General features: G+C 44.0%; 1 protein-coding gene across 3 annotated transcripts; it reads right to left on the reverse strand.

Annotated features, from left to right (window-relative positions):
- Positions 1-10319: 10319 nt before the first annotated feature.
- On the reverse strand, positions 10320-20455 carry Cckbr (cholecystokinin B receptor). 3 transcript variants are annotated; one of them, XM_026414379.2, is made up of 5 exons: positions 20305-20455; positions 11877-12128; positions 11482-11731; positions 11036-11193; positions 10320-10858 (listed from the first exon to the last, which is right to left on the reverse strand). In XM_026414379.2, the coding sequence occupies exons 1-5, from the start codon at positions 20453-20455 to the stop codon at positions 10320-10322; spliced, it is 1350 nt and encodes a 449-aa protein (XP_026270164.1). The 3 variants fall into 3 exon arrangements, with proteins under 3 accessions (XP_026270164.1, XP_026270163.1, XP_026270165.1); XM_026414378.2 differs by having other exon boundaries at positions 11021-11193; XM_026414380.2 differs by lacking the exon at positions 11877-12128.
- Positions 20456-22082: the final 1627 nt, after the last annotated feature.

The raw sequence follows: 22082 nt of genomic DNA on the forward strand, positions 1-22082 counted from the left end.
ATCACTTTACAGGTGTTGCAGGGACCAGATGAGAAAAAGGAAAGCTTTTTGGAAGACTTGAGTATTGACTAAGAGGTAGCACAATTACTGTTCTTTGCATTTTCCAAGCCCAGGCATCTTCCTGGTCCTGCTAAATGAGAGCCCTGCCTGGTCATCAAAAAAAAAAAAAAAAAAAAAAAAAAAAAAAGTCAGATTCAAGGCTTAACCAGGTAGCTACTTCCACAGCAACAGTAATCTTTCCTGTCCTTGATGAGGTCTCCTCCTTGCTATCCTATGTCCTTTCTTCTCCCCAACACAATTTCTATTCCTATATTTAATTTTCTTCTCTTTCTTTGTCCCTTGTTCCTCCCCTTTCTATTGATTCCAAACTGACTGGCCCTGTCATCCTGGTTCCCTTCCTCTCTTTGTTCCATTCCCTTGCCCCCCACCCTCCTCCCAGCCCAACCCTTCTTCTTTGCACGTTCTCCTCCCCTCTCCCACTACCTCCCAGTTCAGAAAGCATTGTTGACTCTTTTGTGTCAGGCTCTCTCCCCCTCCTTTCAGCCTTCCTGGCTTCAGCCTGTGGTTCTTGCTTTGGGTTCTCACTGTCAGATGTTGGAAGCTCTAAGCTCTCAGGAGCTCCCAGAGTGCAGCGAGGTGAGGGCAGGGGGTGTGGCACCAGAGAAGTGAGAACATTTGAGAAGGGACAGACCTAGTTTTCCCTGGGGCTCACCTAGGAATGGTGACCTATAGGTCAGTACCCACAGAAACCTGGAGTTTCATGTGTTGCACTGAATCCCCTCCCTTAGGCACACTTGGCATCTTTGCATCTCCTCCTGAACTGGTTCAGGCTGGTGGCTTTCAAGCCCTGACCTTAAGTCAGCTTTCAAGGAGAAAGTGTGACAAAGCAGGCAAGAACTAGCACCCTTCTGTGGGAGGTTTCTCTTCACCGGTGTTCTCTCTGTAAAATAACTCTACTTATAATTTTTACAATGGTTAAATTATAATGGTTATAATTAAAAGGTTTATTTGAGGAATATACTGACTTTGCTGATAGTGAAATTGTATCCTTGCAAGCACCCACACTGTTTTCTCCCTTAAAAGCTTAAATATAACTCTCAAAGAAGCCCACCTAGTGCTTTATAATTCAAGATAAAAACTAAGCAGAGGCCTAGGGTACTTTCCAGTAAAGATTGCTCTATGAACACAGGCATAAATTTATTTTCTTTTCCCATTAAAACCAACCGTAAAGGAATTTTGCCTGCTCTTAGAGCATGTGTTGTAACATGGGTGAAAGTGAAAGGAATTGGGGGAATGGGATTTCTTCATCTGCACTAGACTGAAATGTGAACTGTGTCCCATCTTCTAGCTTTGTTCCTCCTCTGGCATCATGCTGAGGATTGCCCTGTCTCCTAGCTGGGTTTAAAGGTATTCGTGTGTGTGTGTGTGTGTGTGTGTGTGTGTGTGTGTGTGTGTTTTGGAACCAAGGGCCTAGTATATGTTAGGCAAGTGCTTTACCACTTAGATACATCTCCATCCCTGGGATTCTCTCTCTCTCTCTCTCTCTCTCTCTCTCTCTTTCTTTCTTTCTTTCTTTCAATAATAAATCCTCAGAAATGGCAAACTCGGGATGACAAAATTTTAGAAACTTAAAGACAGATGGGCATAATATTTATTGACTTAGTAGACCCATATAATCAGAATTCTAATGCTACAGGGTAAGTAAAGAACTGCTACAATTAAATGATAGAACCCTCAAAAGTCCCAGAAATTGGTGATTCAAAGCATTCTGGAAATATAACTTTGGTAAAGGGGAAAAATAAAGGAGGATTGGCTGAAAGCTGTTGAGAAGAAGGCAGATTTCTAGAATCCATCCCTAAGTCTCTACTGATTTTCTCAACAGAGTACTAGTGGTTTCCTGCCTGGAGAAGGTAAAACCCAGGGTGGTTCAGGCGCAGTTGAAAGCAGGGACACCATATAAGCCAAATGGAAGCCCAAGTGTGTGTGTGTGTGTGTGTGTGTGTGTGTGTGTGTGTGTGTGTGTATGCTAAATGTATTAGCTACCCTCATGCCCTAGGCTGCTTCTCCCACTGGCTTCCCAAATGCCAGAACAAAGCCTTAATTTCTCTACACAGGAACTGAAAATGTTTTCTATGGGAGATCTAACCAGTTCAAGAAAGACCTGAGGGCCCTGGCATCTGGAGTTCCCTGGAGTATTTACAGCTTAACCTGATCATTCCCATAATAAAACTCCAAGTTGACAAGCTACTTCTGCTGCTCAGAACTACTACTAAGCTTTTAGTCTTCCACTGTTAAACTACCCATTCCACTTTGAATAGGGCTAACCTGAACAACCAACAAAATTTCAGTCAACAATAAGGGTGTTCTGGTCATTAAGCAAAGCAAAGGATCAGAAGTCAAAACTTTGGACCAAAACAACACTTTCAAGACATTGGGGAAAAAATTCCAATCAAGAATTTATACCGAGTCAAAGTATAAATCCAGTTTGAGGATAAAATTAGACATATTCAGGCATAGAAAATATTAAAAATTTACCTTTCATACATACTTTCTCAGGAATCTTCTAGAATTTGTTAGGACCAGGACTAAAAAAAAAAAAATGAATGAGAGGCTTGCCTTGGACATACAATTGGATAGACATTCAAAAACTCAGCAGTCAAGATAAGGAATTTTAATAAATAAATAAATAAATAAATAAATTTTTGTGGTGCTGGGAACTGAACCCAGGGCCTAACACATTCTAAGCATATACTCTACCCCTGAGCTATACTCCCATCCCTAATAGATATTTTTTTAAAATAAAAATTAATTTTAAAATTTAATGTAAACAAAATATGAAAGTGTTAAAGATTGGAAATAGGGTTGGGATTAAAGTTAGGTGAGTGAGGCTAAGTCATGCAAGTATAAGCTGAATCCTGTCTTTATTAAAAATTTTGGGGTTTTGCTGGTTATACAGGTCAGCTCAACCTAAAGTGGGAAGGCACTATCCAGAGACATGTGTACGAGGAGGTAAGAGACAGTCAGTGGGGGTCATCTTGAAGCTTGGTTACTATAACAGCAAAAGTTATAATATAGTTATATTGGGAGGAGAGTGGGAGTAGGAATGTGTATAGGTGGTAGGCCGGTGACAGAAATGGGGGTTTAAGCCTTTATCCTCCTCGGTGGGTAGTCAATAGATGCCACTGCCAAACAGAGAAACTAAGCAGTAATATTAGCAGATAAATACATATAAGAAAATGCATTAAAAATGCATATAAGATTTGATTTTGGGGAGGGGGTTCAGAAAAATAAAGCAAAGCAAGGTAGGGGACTGGGACTGCTATTTGTCTTATGTTGTAGAACAAGTTGACTATTTATGTGCATATATGACTAATAAACTTGAAATAATGTTTGACATTAAAAAAAGAATGACATACTCATTGCGAATGTAAAAGCCTATTGGAATTTATTACATGGATATAATGTTTCAGTATCATTTTTACTTTGAATTACATAAAGGGGAAAGTGCTAGAATCTTCTTACTACTATGGCCTCTAACAACCTTACTGAGCTTGTGTATTTTCCAAGGGAAACAAGTACTCCATTTCATGTAACCCTCACAACCACATAGAAAGTCAAGAAATAACCACAGGCGAGATGCAATGACAGGTGAAGGAAACTAAGGCTTAGCAGGGAAAAAGTAACCGGTCAGAGCTGGTCTTTCCATAGTTAGTGAATGACATTGGAGGAGATTGAACACCAGATCCTTCTGGTGGTCCATGTACATGCCAGGTCATCAGTGTAAGTAAGCTCCCTACACCACAGCTGAATATTGGTGTCCTCTGGCTAGATCCCCACGTTTTCTGTCTAGTTCTGTTGACTTATCATTTCAAGTTGGTGGGTGTAGCTGTTTCCCAAAATATGTGAGGACTCTCCACTTCTCTGGCTATAGTAACTAAAAATCCTATGCCCAAAGTCGGTTTCCCTGCCTCAATCATCCTACTTCTCTTGATTTTGCCTTTTCTGAGTTGAATTGAAGATCCACTCTGAAGGCATGCTGGGGGCTGGCTTTCAAAAGCCCTGAAGTGGTACCCCATTTTCCAAGGAGGGCCAATACTGCTAAATTTGGAAAGACTGGAGAGTCATCTGTGGTTTGAGGCAAGAGAAGAATACTCCCTCATCCCCCACCCCCACAAGCTAGGTTCTATCTGGAAGGCTCTGCCTCTGTCTAGGTAGGGCCTTTACACCTCTCCTTCTTGCCCACATTTAGTGTTATATCCTATTTCTTGAAATGTACTTGGGATCCTCTATTCCAATAGGGAGTGACCTGGGTTTCTGCCTCTCCCATGTTTCTCAAAGTCTGCTTGTCACACCCTGGGATATTGGGCAGACTTATCACTCAAACCAGCCTTATCATTTAAATGTACTTTCAAGAGTCTTATCTATCACTACTTATATGCCTACCTTGGGTTCTGATGCCCAAAACTGTTTGATTAAGACCAAGTGTTATTTCAGTGGGTCTAATTGGTTAACTGTCTCCTACCCTCAAGATGTGGCTCCATGGATGGACTAAAATTCCATTTCCCAAAGACTGGACCCTATCCAGAGGAAGGTGCTAATCTTTGAGCATGTTGTTAGTGATAAAACAAGAATGCTTCTTGAGTTTGTGAAGCAGTGACTGAAGCTCAGAGAGCAGGAAGCAGCCAAAGAACAATGTTTAGAATCTGTAATAAAGAATGTGGTTTCCAGAGGGTCCCGCTTCTAGGTATTGGGTCTTAACAACAAAGCTCAGACTCTACATGAGACTTATTTTCTTCCTCACCCTTTCTTTTCTTCTCTTCCATGTGTCCTCTCCCAGAGGCAACTTGAAGTTCAACAGTCTACAAATTATCCTTTGATTCCTCCTCTCTATTCAGACATAACTAGCCAGAGTGTGTGGTCATTTAAGACTCTGGCTGGATATGTCTGTGAGAAGAACCAGCATCTGGCCTAATGTCCACCCCATGCATGTTCACTCTGACACCAACTTTTCTCTGGCTTATCCCCATATTATTTGGAGTTTCTGAGATTTAACTACGAAACTGATTTCTTGGAAAATGTGAGGAAATGAGATTTTCAGAGCTGTTACCCTTTTGTGTTTTGGGGAGGATGATCTATGAGGGCTTTCCTATAGCAATAGTGATCCAAGCCTACAGAGCTATAGACTTAATATTTGATCTCTACTTTGAGCCCTGGGAAGAGTTCTGAGTGATTTGAATCTCTCCCAAACACATTCTTCTTTATCCCTGAATGATGCTTCTAGGAAATCAGAGCCAGGATATGGAGTGGGAAGATCATGAGCTTTGGGTTCAGGCAGACCTGGATTCAAATCCTGACTTGACTTTATAAAATTATCTTATAGCAGGCCCCAAACCTCATCTCAGACACAGGGTTCTGTCCCTTTCAGTTATTCATGACTGTTTATGTTATCCAGCTTTCTATTTTTGTAATAAAATGCCTGAGATAATCAACTTATAAAGAGCACGTTTTATTTTTGGCTCATAGTTTTAAAGATTTTATGAATTTGTTGGCTTAGGATCTGATTTCCTGAACAAGACTCCTAAAGTACCAGAAGTAAAATCAAGAATTAATGAATGGGATGGATTCAAACCAAAAAACTTCTTCTCAGCAAAGGAATCAATCACTAATGTGAGGAGAGAGCCTGCAGAATGAGAAAAAGTCTTTACCACACACACTAGACAGAGCACTAATCTCCAGGATATAAAATGAACTAAAAAAACTTAACATACACACAAAAAAACACCAAATAACCCAATCAATAAATTGGCTAAGGAACTGAACAGACACTTCACAGAAGAAGAAATACAACCGATCAAAAAACATAAAGAAATGTTCATCATCTCTAGCAATTAGAGAAATGCAAATCAAAACTACTCTAAGATTTCATTTCACTGCAGTCAGAATGGCAATTATCCAGAATTAAGCAATAGTAAGTGTTGGCAAGGATGTGGGGGGAAAGGTACACTCATACTTTGCTGGTGGAACAGCAAATTGGTGCATCCACTATGGAAAGCAGTATGGAGATTCCTTAGAAAACTTGGTATGGAACCACCAGTTGACCCAGCTATCCCACCCCTTGGTTTATACCCAAAGGACTTAAAATCAGCATACTACAGTAATGCAGCCACATCGATATTTATAGCAGCTCAATTTACAGTAGCTAAACAATGGAACCAACCTAGATGCCCTTCAACAGATGAATGGATAAAGAAAATGTGTAACACATACACAATGGATGGAATATTACTCAGCCTTAAAGAAGAATTAAATTATGGCATTTGCAGGTAAATGGATGGAACTGGAGAATATTATGCTAATTGAAAGTCAATCCCCCAAAACCAAAAGCTGAATGTTTTCTCTGATAAGCAGATGCTGATGCATAGTTGGTTGGGGGATAGGAAAGAACGAAGGAACTTTGGTTTGTGTAGAGGGGAGTGAGGGGAGGGATGGGATTGTGGGGATGGGAAGGATAGTAGAATGAGACAGACATTATTACCCTGTAAACATGTAGGATTACACTATTAGAGTAACTCTGCAACATATACAGCCAGAGGAATGAGAAGTTGTGCTCCATTTGTATACAATATGTCAAAATGCATTCTACTGTAAAATAAATAAATTGATTAATTAAAAAAATTTTCATGAATTTTAGAGGTTTATGATTAAATGACTCCCTTGCTTTTGGCTTGTGGAAAGGCAGCACATCACGGTGAAGAGGTGTGGCATGGCAAAGCTCCTCAGTTCATGATGCCTGGGAAGTGAAAAGAGAGAAAAGCAGAGGCCAGTTATCCCAATGTCCCCTCAATGACATGCCTTTGAATGCCCTGAAGATCCAAGGGCCCAAAGTCCTCCTTCTAATCCCCATCACTTACAGTTTCCGTCTCCTCTCTCTTTCACCAAGTTGGGAACTTAGACTTCAACAACTGGGCCTTTTGGGGGGAATTCAAGACCAAACTATAGTTCTAACTATTTGCTGAGGGCTTTGTTTTCTTGTATTGTTTCTTCTTCTGGGTCTTGAAGCAACCTCAAGTCAACTTTTCTTTTGCTATGTGCCTAGTGCAGTGATAAACACCTGGTGAACATTGTTAGAATTTCCAAAATGGCAGTGTGAAGTTAATGTCACTATTCCTATCTTATAGCTCCAATTAAAAGTCACTGAGATAACTAATGCACTAATTCATACAACTTTTAAAAGGTAAGTAGGGACTGGAATCTAGGTCTTCCAGGATTGAAAGAAAGCAACACAATATAATGGAAAAAGTTTTTGGATTCAGATACCCAAGCTCAGTTCTTGGCTCTATTCTGGCTACAGGACCTCATATAACTCCCTTAAGCGTTTTCAGCTTCACTTTTTTCACCTCTCAAAAGAGCAGTAATGTTCTGGAGGTGTGTTCTAAGAGTGAAATGAATTAGTGTCTATAAAGTGCCTGTCACATAGTACCATAGCATTAGATTTCACCACCTCCCCCTCCATCACCTGGGTCAATCATCTCTCCACTACATTATCCTGTTCTCAGCCTAATAGGAGAAATCAGACAGAGACATGAATAACTACAATAGAAGAGGGAAAACAGCAAGTACTGTGAAAACATATATGCTTTTCTAGAGTGACTGGGCAGGAGTTCATGGGGACAGTGGTATGAAATCTAGACCTGATATACTTTATCAGGCTTCAAGAAATGGAAAATTAGATGGGGGAGAAGCCAAAGATTCCACATCTGGTGACTGAACATGGCATGGAGCCGGCTGATGGAGATGTTATTCACAGACCAAAGGGCTGACTTTGTCAGACTATGCCCGTGTGCTGGGTTCTCGGTCAGGCCTGAACCACATTCCACTTTAAACAGGCTGGACCCAGCCCTTCCCCACACAGCTCCCGCTGCCTCTGGTGGTCACCAAAAGTCCAAGTTAACAAAGTCCAGAGGAAGGGGCTAACGTCGGGGTAGCTGTCAATATCCCTTTATAAGGAAGAGTCAGGTATGCTGGGGAAACTAGAGGCAAGCCTATTGCTGCTGCAGAGAAAAGTTGGCATGAGAGACTACGGCTCAGTATCTCCCTTCAGCTCCTCAGACCAGCTGGGATTCTATTTTTAACCAGCACTGTCTTAGGTTGACAGCTTGCAACGCCTTCTCCCTCCTTTTTTTCCCTTCCTCCTGCCTCTTGCAGCCCAGAGCCCTGTGGAAGGATGGATGGGAGCAATCCCAGCCCTGGTAAACAGAAGACCCACTCTCCTTTTTCACTGTCCTCTCCATCCAGCTCCTCTCCAGAGTAGTTACTGGGTGGACTTCGGAGGTATATTGGCTACGAAGGTTTAGGTTTCAGGCTCCTCACTTAACACAGGCCCCTACTGAGGCCCTGGGCAGGGTCTTAGCAATTTGGTATCTGTTATTTTTCTTTTTCCTTTTTTTAGAAAAGGCACCGAAATTGTGTATACTTTACCTCCTACAAAGCATGGATGTGTCCCTCATGGGTGTGGCTCTTTCCCCATCTCCAGCTCAGTGTCACTATCGTCATTGCTATCTTGCTCTAATTTATTGTCTTGAGCTGCTTGCTTTCCTCTAGGTCTGTTTCCTCTGTTTTAGTCAGGTTTTTTTTTTTTTTAAATTTCTATGATTAAAAGATCTGACAAGAACAATGTAGTGGAAGAAAAGTTTATTTTCAGCTTGTTGTCTCAGTCCACAGACGGATGACTCAATAGCTCTGGGACTGAGATGAGGCAGAATATCATGGCAGAAGAGCGTGGTGGAGGAAAGCAGCTCAGCACATGTCAACAAGGAAGCAGTGAAAGTGATCTCAGCACACCAGGGACAAAATATAAGTCCCAAAGGCACACTCCCCGTGACCTACCTCTTCCAGTCAGATCCTACCTCCCTATAGTTACCACCCAGTTAATCCATCAGTGGATTAATTCACTGATTAGGTTGCAACTCTCATAATCCAATCATTCACCTCTGAAATGTTTTTGCATTGTCTCACACATGAGCTTTTAGGGGATACCACATACCCGAAACCACAACACCCTTTTACGACTGACATGTCAAGGAACTCCTCTCATAACACTATCCCTTGATTATCCAGGTATGTTCCTTGGTGAAGTCTTCTGTTCCTGTGTGTGTATAGAGGTGATGTCGCTGGTCTCTGCCTCTCTCTGGGGCTCGATCAGTTTTACAGTCAAATCAGAGTCTGGGTTCTCAGACTCCTATTCGGGTACAGTCCCCTCAGCCCCCAACCCAGCCAAGCCTCTGCCCTTAGGCCTCTTTGCTATAGCCAGTCAGGGTGCTTTCATTAGGTGGATTTTGGCCAGGCTCTGATGCTGGAGGATAGAAAATGTACCATAAAAAAAGGTCCTACTCTTAACTTCTATACACCTGTCATGGTCTGATCCCTGGTGTTTCAGACACTCCTTGAATATGCTGAGTCTTATTATGCAATGCTTCCTCTTTTATCTTTTCATCAGAATTTTAATAAGCATCCATGCTTATAGTACCTTAACAATGGAATCAGGACATGTCATGGATATCCTGCCTCCTACATCTACTCCCAGCTACTGTGACACTCAAAGAGAGTAAACCCTATCCCGTCTAGCCTCAAATCAAGGACTTTTGGGCACAGGGGGGTGCAAAGGATTGGGAAGCTATGGAAGGGATTTGACAGGGAGGACTTCACAAAATCCCACACCTCCTCACCTGCCTCTGAAAAAGTCCAGAAAGGAAGTCTAGGAGGAAACCAAGTTTATTATTATTTTTTAAAAAGAAGTCTAGTGAAGGAGGAGAAGGCAGGTCCACAGTCCTTAACTGGAAAGAGATGAAGTAGTTTTCAGTGCTAAACAGCCTATTGATCAGGGAGATGTGAGATTAGGCCTGTTGGTATTTTCAGTGCTAGTTGAGGAAAGGTTTGTGAGGTCAAACTTGGGACAGCCTAGAACATACAGAGTCACTCCTATGCCAGGCTCCATAGCCCCTAAAGAATCAGCGCTGTTAATGTATGTGTGTGCAAAGGGCAGGTCAGGTCTTGTCAAAGTTCCCACTGACTAGGGATATTTCCCTGCTAGGGATGCTGTCCATGGTCAGTGCCAGATCTCTGGGGATAGGCTCCATCTATAATAGAAGTATGCCTCATTTTCTGTATAAGCTTGTTTCCTGCTTCCTTTACCTTTTCCTGTATAGGGGCTAGTCCATGCTGTTGGGTGTCAGTTTTGGTTTGTATTTATTGTGCATGTGGATGGGATCTTGTGCTTAAGGGCTTGTTTGTTCTGCCTCAGCCCACACTACTGCCACCCCTCAGCCAGGCCCCAGGGTGCTGATGGTGGTGTAGCTCAGCCTGGACAGGGAAGCTATGGAAGGGGTAGGAGGGTCTTCGTCTGGAAGAGGCTTGGGGCGAGCTCGAGGAGGCCTCGGGCAACAGCGGGCACATGTGTCCAAGCAGGCCTGGCGAAAGCGACGGTGCATGAAGCAGTAGACTAGGGGGTTGACACAGGCCGAAGCATAGCTTAGTAAGTGGATGAAAGAGATGGGGGCCCCGGAGAGTGCCCGGTGTGCACCTGGGCCATCAAAGGCACGCCATGTGTTGGCGCTGTACACTGGCAACCAACACAGAAAAAAAAGCACAACGATCACCAGCAACATTCGCACCACGCGCTTCTTGGCCAGCAGCTTGGCCTGGGTGGGCCGGGGGCCAGGTCCTGACCCAGCAGTAGGCGCGGTCAGTGTGGTCAGCTCTAGTGCAGGACGGGAACGTGGAAGTTGCACGTAGCAGCCATCGCTGTCTTCACCAGTCAAGCCAGACTCATTTCGGCAACGCCCATTCTGGTGAACAGGACCTGGGCACAGAGGGTAAACTGTCAGAGTGTAATGCAGAGTCATACTAACCTCCAACCCAATCTCCACTTGCCCAGGCCCTCCATTTAACCTGGCACCTTATAGCCCCACCTACTATAGGCTCCACCCTTTCCAAAGTCCCACCTCTCTAGGATCTTGCTCACCAGGTCCAGCCCCACCGGGCAGCCCTCCTTGGCTTCGGACACGGTTTTGGCTCTCATTTTCACTGTCTCCATCAAAGCGAAGTCCTAAGTAAAGCTCGCGGGAGATAAGCCCATAGGCCACTGCCATAACCACACCTGGGACGAAGAACAAGAGCAGGAGCAGCAGCACCGACCTAGAAACAGAACACAGTCCAAATACATGGGTTTCTATCAGTTGTTATCACAGAAGAGCCAAGGTTGGTATCTCTAGGGCTGTGGCCAGGTAGCTGATGAAGGAGTAGGGTTTGGGGATGCTGCTGAGAAGGGCAAGATAACTGGGGAGGGGCCCAAAATTAGAATTCCAGGGTGGTAGGTGCAGAATGGGAATTGGCACGATTCTTGAAGCAACTGGAGGACTGTTATGGAGAATGGTCATAAGCATCTGATGAAGGTATTCTAAGAAAGCGTTTGGGCACCCTCACCAGGTCTGGCGCACCCGGGCACTGGGCCAGCGATGCACACACTGTAGCACTCGAGGTCCAACTGGCTGCACAGCAGTGTACACAGGGTAGGGTACCATGAGCAGGCCGGAAAGCAGCCACGTGGCTAAGATCACACGAACTGCATGGGAGCGTGTTTGCCACACACGTGCCTGGAGTGGTCGGCAGATGGCGCTGTACCGTTCCAGGGCGATGGCCACAAGGCTTAGCGTGGACACACTCACAGACACTCCTAGGCAAGGGAAAAAGAAGGAATGGCCTCGGAAATTTGCACCACACACTCACCAGTGTTATTTCCTCACCCTCTCCCCCAATTAGAGAAGACCCCTACCTTTGTCAAGGAGAGGATCAAGGGTTAGGGTAGTTGTCTCACTCACCCATGAGGTATGAAACCGCTTTGCAGATGACTGTGCCAAAAATGAATGTGCCCATAAGATTGGGCAGGAGTGTGAAGGGCATGCAAGCCACAGCTAGCAGGAGGTCACTGACTGCTAGTGAGAGCAAGAAGGCATTGGTGACAGTTCTCAGGCGGCGGCTCAATCCCAGGACCACAATGATGAGCACATTTCCTCCAACACTCATCAGAAAGATCACTGCATAAAGGGTGATTCTAATGGCCAGCTCCAGTTCTGGGCAGAAAAGGGAGAGATAGATAGCATCAGGGGTTCTGGCTCCACTCAGCTAGAGCCCCCAACCCAACTTATCCCCAACCTCACCACCCAGTCAGATCCCTACATCCCAAGAACATACTCTCCCCACCCCCTTAGTAAGAGGTGAACTTAAATCCTTTACCTTTCTAACCCCTTAAGGCTTAGTTAAGTTGGCATAACTCTACTCTTCCTTAAGAAAGTCTGTATCTTCTCAAGGGTTGTTTCCAAATGCTTCCCTTCTTTTGCAGGCAAACTGCTTGAAAGGATTTTATTGTGTCTTCCCAGCCACCCAATCCATTGCTATACAAGGCTCTGTCTCCCATCACTTCTTCTCAAGATCTCTAATATTTTAACTACCAAATCTAAAGGTTCCTTCTTAATCTATACTATTTGACCTATCTGTATTATTTGACATTGTTGACCACCCATTATCTTTTGAGCCAGATCAGATCAAGTCCTTATTCTCTAAAACAAACAGCCCTTCCAAAACAAAAGATCCTTCACTACTCTGTACTGTCTGCCACCCTTTAGCATGTCATCAGGATGCTCCAAACTGAACCTCCCACTTCCCACCTCCTCCTTGCACTGTACCCACTGAAGCTAAACTGGATGACTCAGTTTCTTGAATGCATCTTATGCACTCGTGACTCCTTCCCTGCTCAAGTTGGCTTCTCAGTCTTTCACCAACCCCCTACTGCTGCCCCTATCACAAACTTATTTTCTGTATCTGGTTAATGCCTACTCACCCCATGTCAAGTCTCAGATTGACTGCCACTTCCTCTATAAGGCCCTTCTGGACAGGTACTAATCTCCCCTTCTTCTGACCCAGGCATGCTCTTTATGCATCTAGTGGAGCCCTTTCTACTTTCTGCCTTATATTTAAGTCATCTCCATACATTCATTCTCACTCAATAAGCATTTGCAGAGGATTTCCTTTGTGCCAAGTACTGGGGACAAAGGGAAGAATATGGCAAACTCCCTGCCCTCTGAAATTTCATAGTGGAAACAGAAACTCAAATACTTAAACAGATAATTGCCATGTAGTATGATGAAGAGTGAGGCTGAAGGACGAACAAAGTGCTATGGGAGCTCACAGGAGAGATCCCTCACATTGCTGGATGACTCAGAGGAGACAGGAGAATGGCACTATGCATTTGTGTCATTGCCTTTTGGGAGGTGGATTCATCTTTGGATCTCCATATCACAGCCATGCAGACCTACACAAAACTGAATTTGAACTGAAGTAGATGGAATCACCTATCCCTATGGCCTCAGCATGAGAGACTGGAGCTTGAAGGGAGAGATGTCAGGGGACAGACCTTCCCAGGTACAGAGGGGGTAGCCGTCTCTTCTCCAGCCACATACATTGACTGTCTCTTTTCTGAGCTCCCAATGGAATCATTTTCTTATAAATATCATCAACCAATTCAGAAGTTGTTGTAGGCATCATGTAAGTGTTATTTTTAAGAAATCTCCAAACTGAACTCAGCAGTCACATTACTTGTTCAGGAACACATAGTTGTAAGGAGCTGAATCAGAATAGAGGCTACGTCTCTGGATCCCTAAAATGCTTGTCTTCCTCTGGCTCCTTCACTGCTTTGTCATTCATAATACTGCCTCCTTCTTCTCCCAAATATCAATTCCAATGCTTCTTTCTCCCTTTCTCTATATTCTATCATGACATTTCTTACTCTATTACTTCTCCCAAATATCAATTCCAATGCTTCTTTCTCCCTTTCTCTATATTCTATCATGACATTTACTATTACTATATTTACTTTTCTGTCTTCCTCACTTGACTATGGACTTCTTGAGGGCAGGGAAAATGTTCATCTCTTTTTCTAGGATATCACTTGTAGTCAGCAAAATGCTTGGCATGTAGAAGGTAGTCAATACATGCTTGTTAATGAACCTGTCTCTCAGGACAAAAAAGCACCTGTCTTCCTCCTCTTTATCCATCCTTCACTTCTGTTAGGTGCTCCAGTATGCCCTCCCTTCTCTACCTTTGTCATGAAGACACATGATGGAGGGTGTTTGGGGTCAATGACAGGCTGTGATTTTGGATGCATTACTTTTCCTCTAAGGAAGGATTATGGACAAATAGTGTGTGAGTGTGTGTGCGCATGCACGTGCATGCTTATATAGGAAGAAACAATGAACCATTGGAAAGGGGATTTTGTCAAAGAAGTTCTTGGAACCAGAAAACATAAAAGAGCTAGTGATCTCTCTTGTACTCTCTGTGTCTCTTCCAAGTCCACTGACTCTCCATCTCTACCCTGCCTACCTCCTTTATCTGTCTAGTTCCATCACCTCTTCACATCCTCCTCTAGAACTCTCTTCAACTAATTCTCGATGCAATTATTACATCTCAAGTTGGTAGAGCATTCTGAAATGTTAAAAGCATATTTCTCATTCTTTAATCCAGCTGATGTGCCCCATGTCTATGTCCTTGAGCTTGGCTAATTATAGTAGACCAGAAAGCTTCACCTTATGAACCTAATCTGTCTGAGGATTCCTGAAAGCTAAAAGCCAAAGTCCCAGTAAAAATGGCCAGAAATTGTACAACACATTGCTATTTTACTGAGCATTTCTAGCTGTTATCTTATTCCAAGCCATTGCTGTATTTCTAGATCTTTGCTGTTGAGCAAATAGTGGACATGAAAAATTCTAATTAAAAGTAATCTTAGAGACAGGGTTTGGAAAGTGAGGGATGACTAGGTGAAACACAAGAGATTTTGTAGGCAGAGAAAGTATTCTGTATGATATTATAACAGTAGATATGCATCATTATACATTTCTTAAAACACATAGAACTGTATAACACAAAAATGAAGTCTAATGTGAAATACAGTGCTTAGTTGTATGTGTCGGTATTGGCTGATCAGTTGTGATGAATGTGCCACTCTAACGTAAGATGTTAATAATATAAACTCGATGACTGTTGTATGTGGGAGTAGCAGGAAGAGTATATAGGAAGTTTCTATTTTCTGCTCAATTTTCTGTGAACTCAAAACTAAAAATAGTCTATTAATTTTAAGAGTCACACACAAAACTAAAAAATTAAGGGGTGTGTGTGTGTGTGTGTATGCGCACACGTCATAGTAGATGAGTGGCCACAGTGAACCCAGAGCTAACTCGGGGTGAAAGGAAGGGTGGTAGCAGCTTCTGGGGAACAGATATGAATGCCTTCATAGTTTATTCTTAGGCATAAACTTCTTGGTAATGAGAGGAAAGTAGAAACCAGACCAGTGCACTCAGAAGACTGGGGCAGTTCAGTTCTTCTGGGGTCTGGAAGATTTGCATTTGTTCTGTCCAGACGTTGGCAGAGAAGTCTGAGCACAAAATTCCAGATAATGTAACATAAAATAAAAACCAGGATTTTCTAAGAAAGTACTCCACAGAACACTAAAGCTACTGATGCCTCTGTCCTGGAAGGACTGGTCATCCATGCACATGGACATCAATGTAATATCAGTGTCTCTGTGGTAAGCATGAAAAGCATCTGAATGACGATGGATATTAGTTGGGTTAATGGGAGACATCTAAGTGTCAGTGAATATGAACCATGGAGCAGAATATACTTGCAAGGATATGTAGGTAACAGAGTAAGCACTGAGTAAGACTTTAGTCTTTGAGATAACATGTGGGAGGGTGAAAGTAAACCTTATTTCCCTGGGTGATATTTGAGGAAAGGTAACATTTGCATATCTGTAAGACAATATCATATTGAGCATGGGTTAATTTAAATTCAGGGAATAACTAATTAAGTGTTGTGATATTTGAACAAACAAGGGTAATAAACAAGTCTCTGTAAACAACATTGTATTTTGTAGATAACACCTTCAAGAAGCATAGGTTACATTCATAGATAAGTATGTTAATGGAGGAATAGCCAAGTGATGATGATGAGAGATTAAAAAGTAATATCCAAACATGTGGGAAATGTTAACACGTTAACATGAGAAATTAAACTCAATTAAGTATTTGTGTGTGTGTGTGTGTGTGTGTGTGTGTGTGTGTGAGAGAGAGAGAGAGAGAGAGAGAGAGAGAGAGAGAGAGAGAGAGAGAGAGACTGGGGATAGGTCCTAGATCTTGCATATGCTAGGCAAGCTCTACCCTGAGTTACATACCAAACCTCTTTTAAAAATTGTATTTTGAGACAGGGTCCCCTAAGTTGTCCAGGGGACCTCAAACTGAGGACTTAGTCTCCTGACTTGCTGGAATTACAGGCAAGTGACACCATGCCCAGCTATTAATCTTATTTGAGTGAAATTATTGAGCTCATGAGTAAATACAGGTAATATTTAGTTTATTTTTCTGATAATATCTGGGCATATAAGAGTAATAACTGTAACTTTATGGGTAATATCTGGAGAAGGGTTACTTAAACAAGCATGGGCAATATGTAATTGTGTGTGGATAACAATAAAATGAAAGTGAGTAGAGTTTGGTGGATGGGTAACGTCTAAGTGACTGTGGGAAACAGTGAATGTGGGTAACATCCTTCTGTGGGTAGCACCTGAGTGGACATAAGTGATACGCAAGTCTGCAAGTTTATATAAGAATAAAGTGGGTGCCAGGTATGGTGGTGTATCTCTATAATCCCAGTGGCTCAGGAGGCTGAAGCAGGAGGATCACAAGTTCAAATCCAACCTCAGCAACTCAGTTAGTGAGGCCATGGGCAACTTAGGGAGACCATGTCTCTAAATAAAACATGAAAAAGGGCCAGAGATGTTACTCAGTGGTCAAGCGCCCTGAGTTCAATCCCTGATACCAAAAAAAAAAAAGAGAGAAAAAAACAGAACAAAATTTGCAAATTTCTATTGGTAACATAGGAGTGAGCCTGGATAACATCTGAATCTGTGTGGGTAATATCTGAATGAGTCTATGTGTGTAATATCTAACTACCTGGGTAACATTTCAATGTGTGTGAGCAACAATATCTGTTTAAGTGAGGTCTATTATTGCCTCTGTGCTCTGAATCACTTTATATCTTGATTTTTCAGGGATCCTTGCTCTATAGACTATCTTCTTTCTTATCAGAACTTTCAATCTTCTTTCTTGGCCCTCTTCCATCAAAAAATCTTACATATCCTATAAGTGACATACACCTGTAGTCCTAGCAATGTGAGAGGCTAGTTAGGTGGGCAGATCATTTGAGACCAGCCTGGGCAACAGAGAAAAATCCTGCCTCAAATATAAATTATTTTAAATGCCCTTATTTCTACCACTACTAATACTACTACTATACATACACACAGGCATATACCAAAACAAACCAAACAACCAACAAATAATTCTTCCTTAACCCAGTCCTATTTCTGGTACTACCCTATTATTTCTCTTTCTCCCCCTCCCGTGAAGTTCTTGGAAGCTTTTGTTCATTTTTCCCAACCCCATTCCCACTGGCCCAATCTTAAACTTAACGTAGTCAGACCTTAATACCTACAAATCTTCCTAAGGATTTCTTGTTACTGAATCCAAAGGATGCTCTTCTGTTTTGTTCCCATATGACTAGTATTAGCTGCACTGGGCCTCACTTATCACACCCTGCTTAAAACTGTCTTTTTTTTTTTTTTGCTTCTAGAAGGACATAGCTCCTCTCTCTGACAGTTCTGTCTGAATCTCCTTCATGGACTTTCATTTTTCTGATATTTATTTATTTATTACTAAGGATTGAACCCAGGGGTGCCTGACTACTGAGCTACATCTCCAGCCCATTTTTACTTTGAGGTGGGGTTTTGCTAGTTGCTGGGGTTGGCTTCAAACACATCATCCTCCTGCTTCAGCCTCCTGAGTAGCTGGGATTATAGGATTATACTTGTGCAAGACCAGTCCAGCTGTCTGGCTTTAAAATATTGATCTTCTGCTGGTAAGTTCCAGAGCCCTGGATTCAACAGTTGATTTGGTAAGCCCACTTGGATGTACCACCAGCATTTCAATTTAGAGGGTTTCAAATTGAGTTTATAATTACCTATTCCAAACCTGCTCCTTTGATATATATCTTTCTCATTACATAGTACCAACATTGACTCAACAATCCAAGCCAGAAAACTGGATGTCATCCCTTGACTCCTTCTACCTTCTCCACTTCTACTCAGTTGATTCCATTCCAGAAGGAGGTCTCAAATCCATCTACTACTCTCTATGACCACCGTCAAGACCTCAGTCTAATCTAGCATCATCTTTCACACAGACATGTGTAATATAATATCTTTCGAGAGTATTCCTTTGCTTTTTACCTCATCCTCCAGTCCATTCTTTACACTACGCAACTAATCCTGGCACTGCTGATGAATCTTTAAGTAGCTCCCAATGTCCTCAGGATAAAAATCCACACTTTTTAGCCAGGCCCCTAAGGCTGTCTGTAATTTCTCTAGGCTGGTCCCCAGCCTGAGTGTTTATTATTTATCTTTAATGATACACGATCCAGCCACTCAGAAACTATATGACATTGAACAGAAGTGCCACGGTTTTAAACTTTGGGCTTTTTACACATCCTACCCCGCTACTTGAGATGCTTTTTGCATCTTCTGCCTCTTCTTAGCTGGCTTGCTCTCATCTTTTTCATTTTCATTTTTACATAGCACCTCCTCAGGAAGCCAACCTCAATCCCATGGTTAGGCTAGGCCAGAGTGGCTCCTCTTGTGTGTCCCCATTGTATTCCTTGTCTCTTCCACTTGAGGTTGCCATTCTCTATTTACTTATCTCTCTTCACCACAAAATTCTGAGCTCCATGAAGTAGGAATTATGCCAGTTTTGTTCAACTCATATCCCTGCTGCCTAGCACAATCTCTGGTTCAATAAATATTTGCTGAATGAAAGAATCTAAGTGACAGTGTGTAACCAGTGGGAAAAAAAGGCATGAATTATTTTGTGTGATAAATAATACTTGGGTTACAATTTATTTCCCTTCTTGATTTTAGAAAAACTTTATTCTGCTTTATCATTGCTCCCTTTTTTTTTTTTTTAAGAATTCCATTCATTTTCTTTTTCCTGAACTCTAATTTCAAGACGCCAGCTCCCAGGGATCATCCTCTGTGAAGTTCTCAAACCTATCTCCTTTGGGTCCCCCAGTCCAACCCTTTTGTTCCTTACTGACTGTGATTTTTCCATTGGTCTTTCTCTGCACTTGACTATGGACTGATGAATGTGTACACTGGGTCTAGTTCATCCCTGTGTCCACAGCACCTAACCTAGGGACTAGGATAGAAGGTGTTCAGAGAACAGTCAGGACAGGAAGGGTTCAGAAAGGGAAGGAAATGTATTTTAAGATGTTCATCAAGACAATGAGATGCTAGCTGACAGGAGGAGTAAAAGTCACTCTGAGGACTGGATGTTTGGAAGCAGTTTAAAGATGGGTGAATGGCAAGAGGTGATAGTAACACAAAGGGAGGGGGTGATGAAAGGGGCAGCCTGTCTAGCAGGGTGAGACTTAAAGAAGGACAGAGTGGAGAGAGGATTTGGAAGTGGCTGGGAGACATTATGAGAGGAGAGAGGAAGGGAGAGGGCAAGCAAGCACAGAGCTGGGAAGCACAAAGCCTTTGAGAACTCCAACTTGGGAGGCAGAGGGGTTTGAGGATGAGCAAAATAATGCAGTCAGGCAGCTCTAAGGCGCATCCCCCAGTGTCCAGTCTAATTCAGATTTGAAAATCTTATTTGGGAAGGCTGGTGTTGGGGTGGGATACACAGCAGATTACAACTAACTTCCCATTCAGACCTCCCACCGTGCTCCCTCCCTCAACCAGCTCCTTCTTTTTACCTTCCTTTCTTCCTTCCCTTTCCTATTGTGGTTCTGTGAGCTGGATGTAAAAGGGGGACAGAAAAAGATCTAGAAGGGCTGGCAAGGGGAGGTTCTTGTCTCTTAACTATGTGTGCTGTGTGGTGCTGTTGTTTGGGGGTTACCAAGAGCTCTGGTGTGACCAGGGGCGGGAATGTGAAGGGTTCTGACCAGGTGATGTGAAGCTGTGATGTGGTTTTAAGAGCTGTAGGGACCAAATGTGTGAGGGGGAGCTCTTTGGGGGCTGAGCTAGTTCTATGAGGGGGCCGCTGCGGGGGGTTGTCGCTGCAGTGTAGAAGTCGCGGGGGAGGCTCTATTAGTATTACGGGGTGCAGTGAAAAGGAGCATGTGGTGGGGGCTTAGGGAGGCACCCACCTCTTGTCCCGGCTCCGCGGATGCGAGGGGGCTCGCAGCTGAGGTTGCCCGAACTGCTGCTGTTGAGGAGGGGGCCACCTGGGCGGCACAGTGAAGCCCCCGGCCCGGGTCCGGGTCCCTGCACGCTCCGGTTTAGCTTAAGCAGCTCCATGGCCCCAGCTGAGCCCGCTACCTCACTCTGCTCCGCCAGGCGGGTTCCCGCCAAGGCTCCACCTGCTCATGCCGAGATTCTGGCCCAGACTCCCGCCTACCCCACCCCCTGCCCCGCCTGGTCTCCGCCCTCAGCCCTGGCCCCTGGCCCAGGAGTTCCTGGGCTCGCCCCGCCTAGGCTCTGGTGCCTCCCAGGCTCTGGTCTGCCTCTCCCACCAGGTGACTCTCCGCCTTCCTCCCTCGCTGGCTCGGGAGTTACGCGTCCTCCAGCGTGACTGTCCTCCAGGCTCGCCCCCTCCCTAGATCTCTGGTCTTCTCTTAGAGATGTCTTTCCTGCCCACCTCCCTTTACCAACGCCCCCATGAATTCTGGGGAATTCGTGTGTGATGCGTGTGTGTGTGTGTGTGTGTGTGTGTGTGTGTGTGTGTGTGTGTGTTGGCGCGCGCTAGTATTGGCGGGGCGGAGGGAGACTGCGGGAGAGGGAGGGCGAGAGGGGGCAGTGTGCAGTTTTTGCCGAGCTAGCATCTTTCTCTGGTGGGTCAGGGGACATGGAGGTGGAGATGGAAAGGTGGGTTTGCCTTCAGGGGTCACCCACTGCAGCGCAGGTGCCTTAGCTTGCTTGGCACGGCGGTTATGGTACTGTGCCGCAGTGGCTGCAGTGACCGTCACACTACACTACGGTAGTTTCTTAGTTCCTTGCAGCTCCCAACTGTGAGTTGGGGCTGGGGTAGCTTCTGCAAGTGCTTTATGGAACCACCCCATCTCTATCTGATATCAAACACCAGGCTTTTTTACTCAAGGGTTCCAAGGAACCCTCAGAAACTGGGAGGGATGGGGGAGGGCGTTGTTTCTCCACCGGGAAGTCCTGGCAGGGGAAAGGGCTGCCCAAAGAAAGAGTCTTACTAGGGTGTGGAGGTCGGCGGTAGATGGAGGTAAAAAAATGCCTAGGATATATAGGATTGGGTAGTGTTTTAACCACCCACCCTGGACCCAGGCAAAAGAGAGGAGGCCTGGCTGTCTCTTTGGTCTCCAGGCAGCGTCCACCCCCAACCGACACGCTGACGCTCCCTGTTTGCTCTCAGCGCAGGTGGAGCCGCCTGTGTAGAGTGTCAGGTTCCCACGAGCGGGGGGCCACTGGATGTAGAGCAGGAAGCTGAAGGGTGCCCCTGTAAGACTGAAGTGGGTTCAGCTTCATTGGGCACGATTTGCCTCCTCTACTGTGTGAGTCCCGTTCCCTATCCATTGTTTTTCATTTCATTCCAAAAAATTTCAGTATGACTGGAAATTCTATTTTCTGCCTCCTAGAATTGGTTGCAAAAGATGGGGGCTTCATTAGACGAGCAGGTTAGAGTGGGGATGGGGTCTGGGTTTATGGTAAATTTAGAGTATTTATCTAATTAATCTTTTGGAGAGGACTTGGTCCTGTCCTTGTTTATAGGGACTGAGGAATTGGAGGAGGGCTTAAAACTGGGGTGTGTGTGTGGGGGGGGGGTCATCACCTACCCCCACTTCCCTTTCTCCTGGCACTGCCTGCCTTGCTCTTCTGAGAGCTCTGGACCAGAAGAGCTTGATTTGCTATTTGTTCAACTCCAGCACAGGTGGAGCCACAGATAACCTGCTGAACTTTT

Source organism: Urocitellus parryii, chromosome 4, assembly GCF_045843805.1.
Source record: "Urocitellus parryii isolate mUroPar1 chromosome 4, mUroPar1.hap1, whole genome shotgun sequence".
NCBI classification, from domain to species: domain Eukaryota; kingdom Metazoa; phylum Chordata; class Mammalia; order Rodentia; family Sciuridae; genus Urocitellus; species Urocitellus parryii.

What these genes read in the sequence shown, in the direction of transcription:
- Cckbr (XM_026414378.2), bottom strand. Translation starts at nt 20,455, where the DNA reads ATGGAGCTGCTTAAGCTAAACCGGAGCGTGCAGGGACCCGGACCCGGG. An exon ending in AGCGGTTTCATACCTCATGG is followed by an intron (nt 11,732 to 11,876) that starts GTGAGTGAGACA and finishes TCCCTTGCCTAG; the next exon opens with GAGTGTCTGTGAGTGTGTCC. An exon ending in GCCCGGTGGGGCTGGACCTG is followed by an intron (nt 10,859 to 11,020) that starts GTGAGCAAGATC and finishes CTCTGTGCCCAG; the next exon opens with GTCCTGTTCACCAGAATGGG.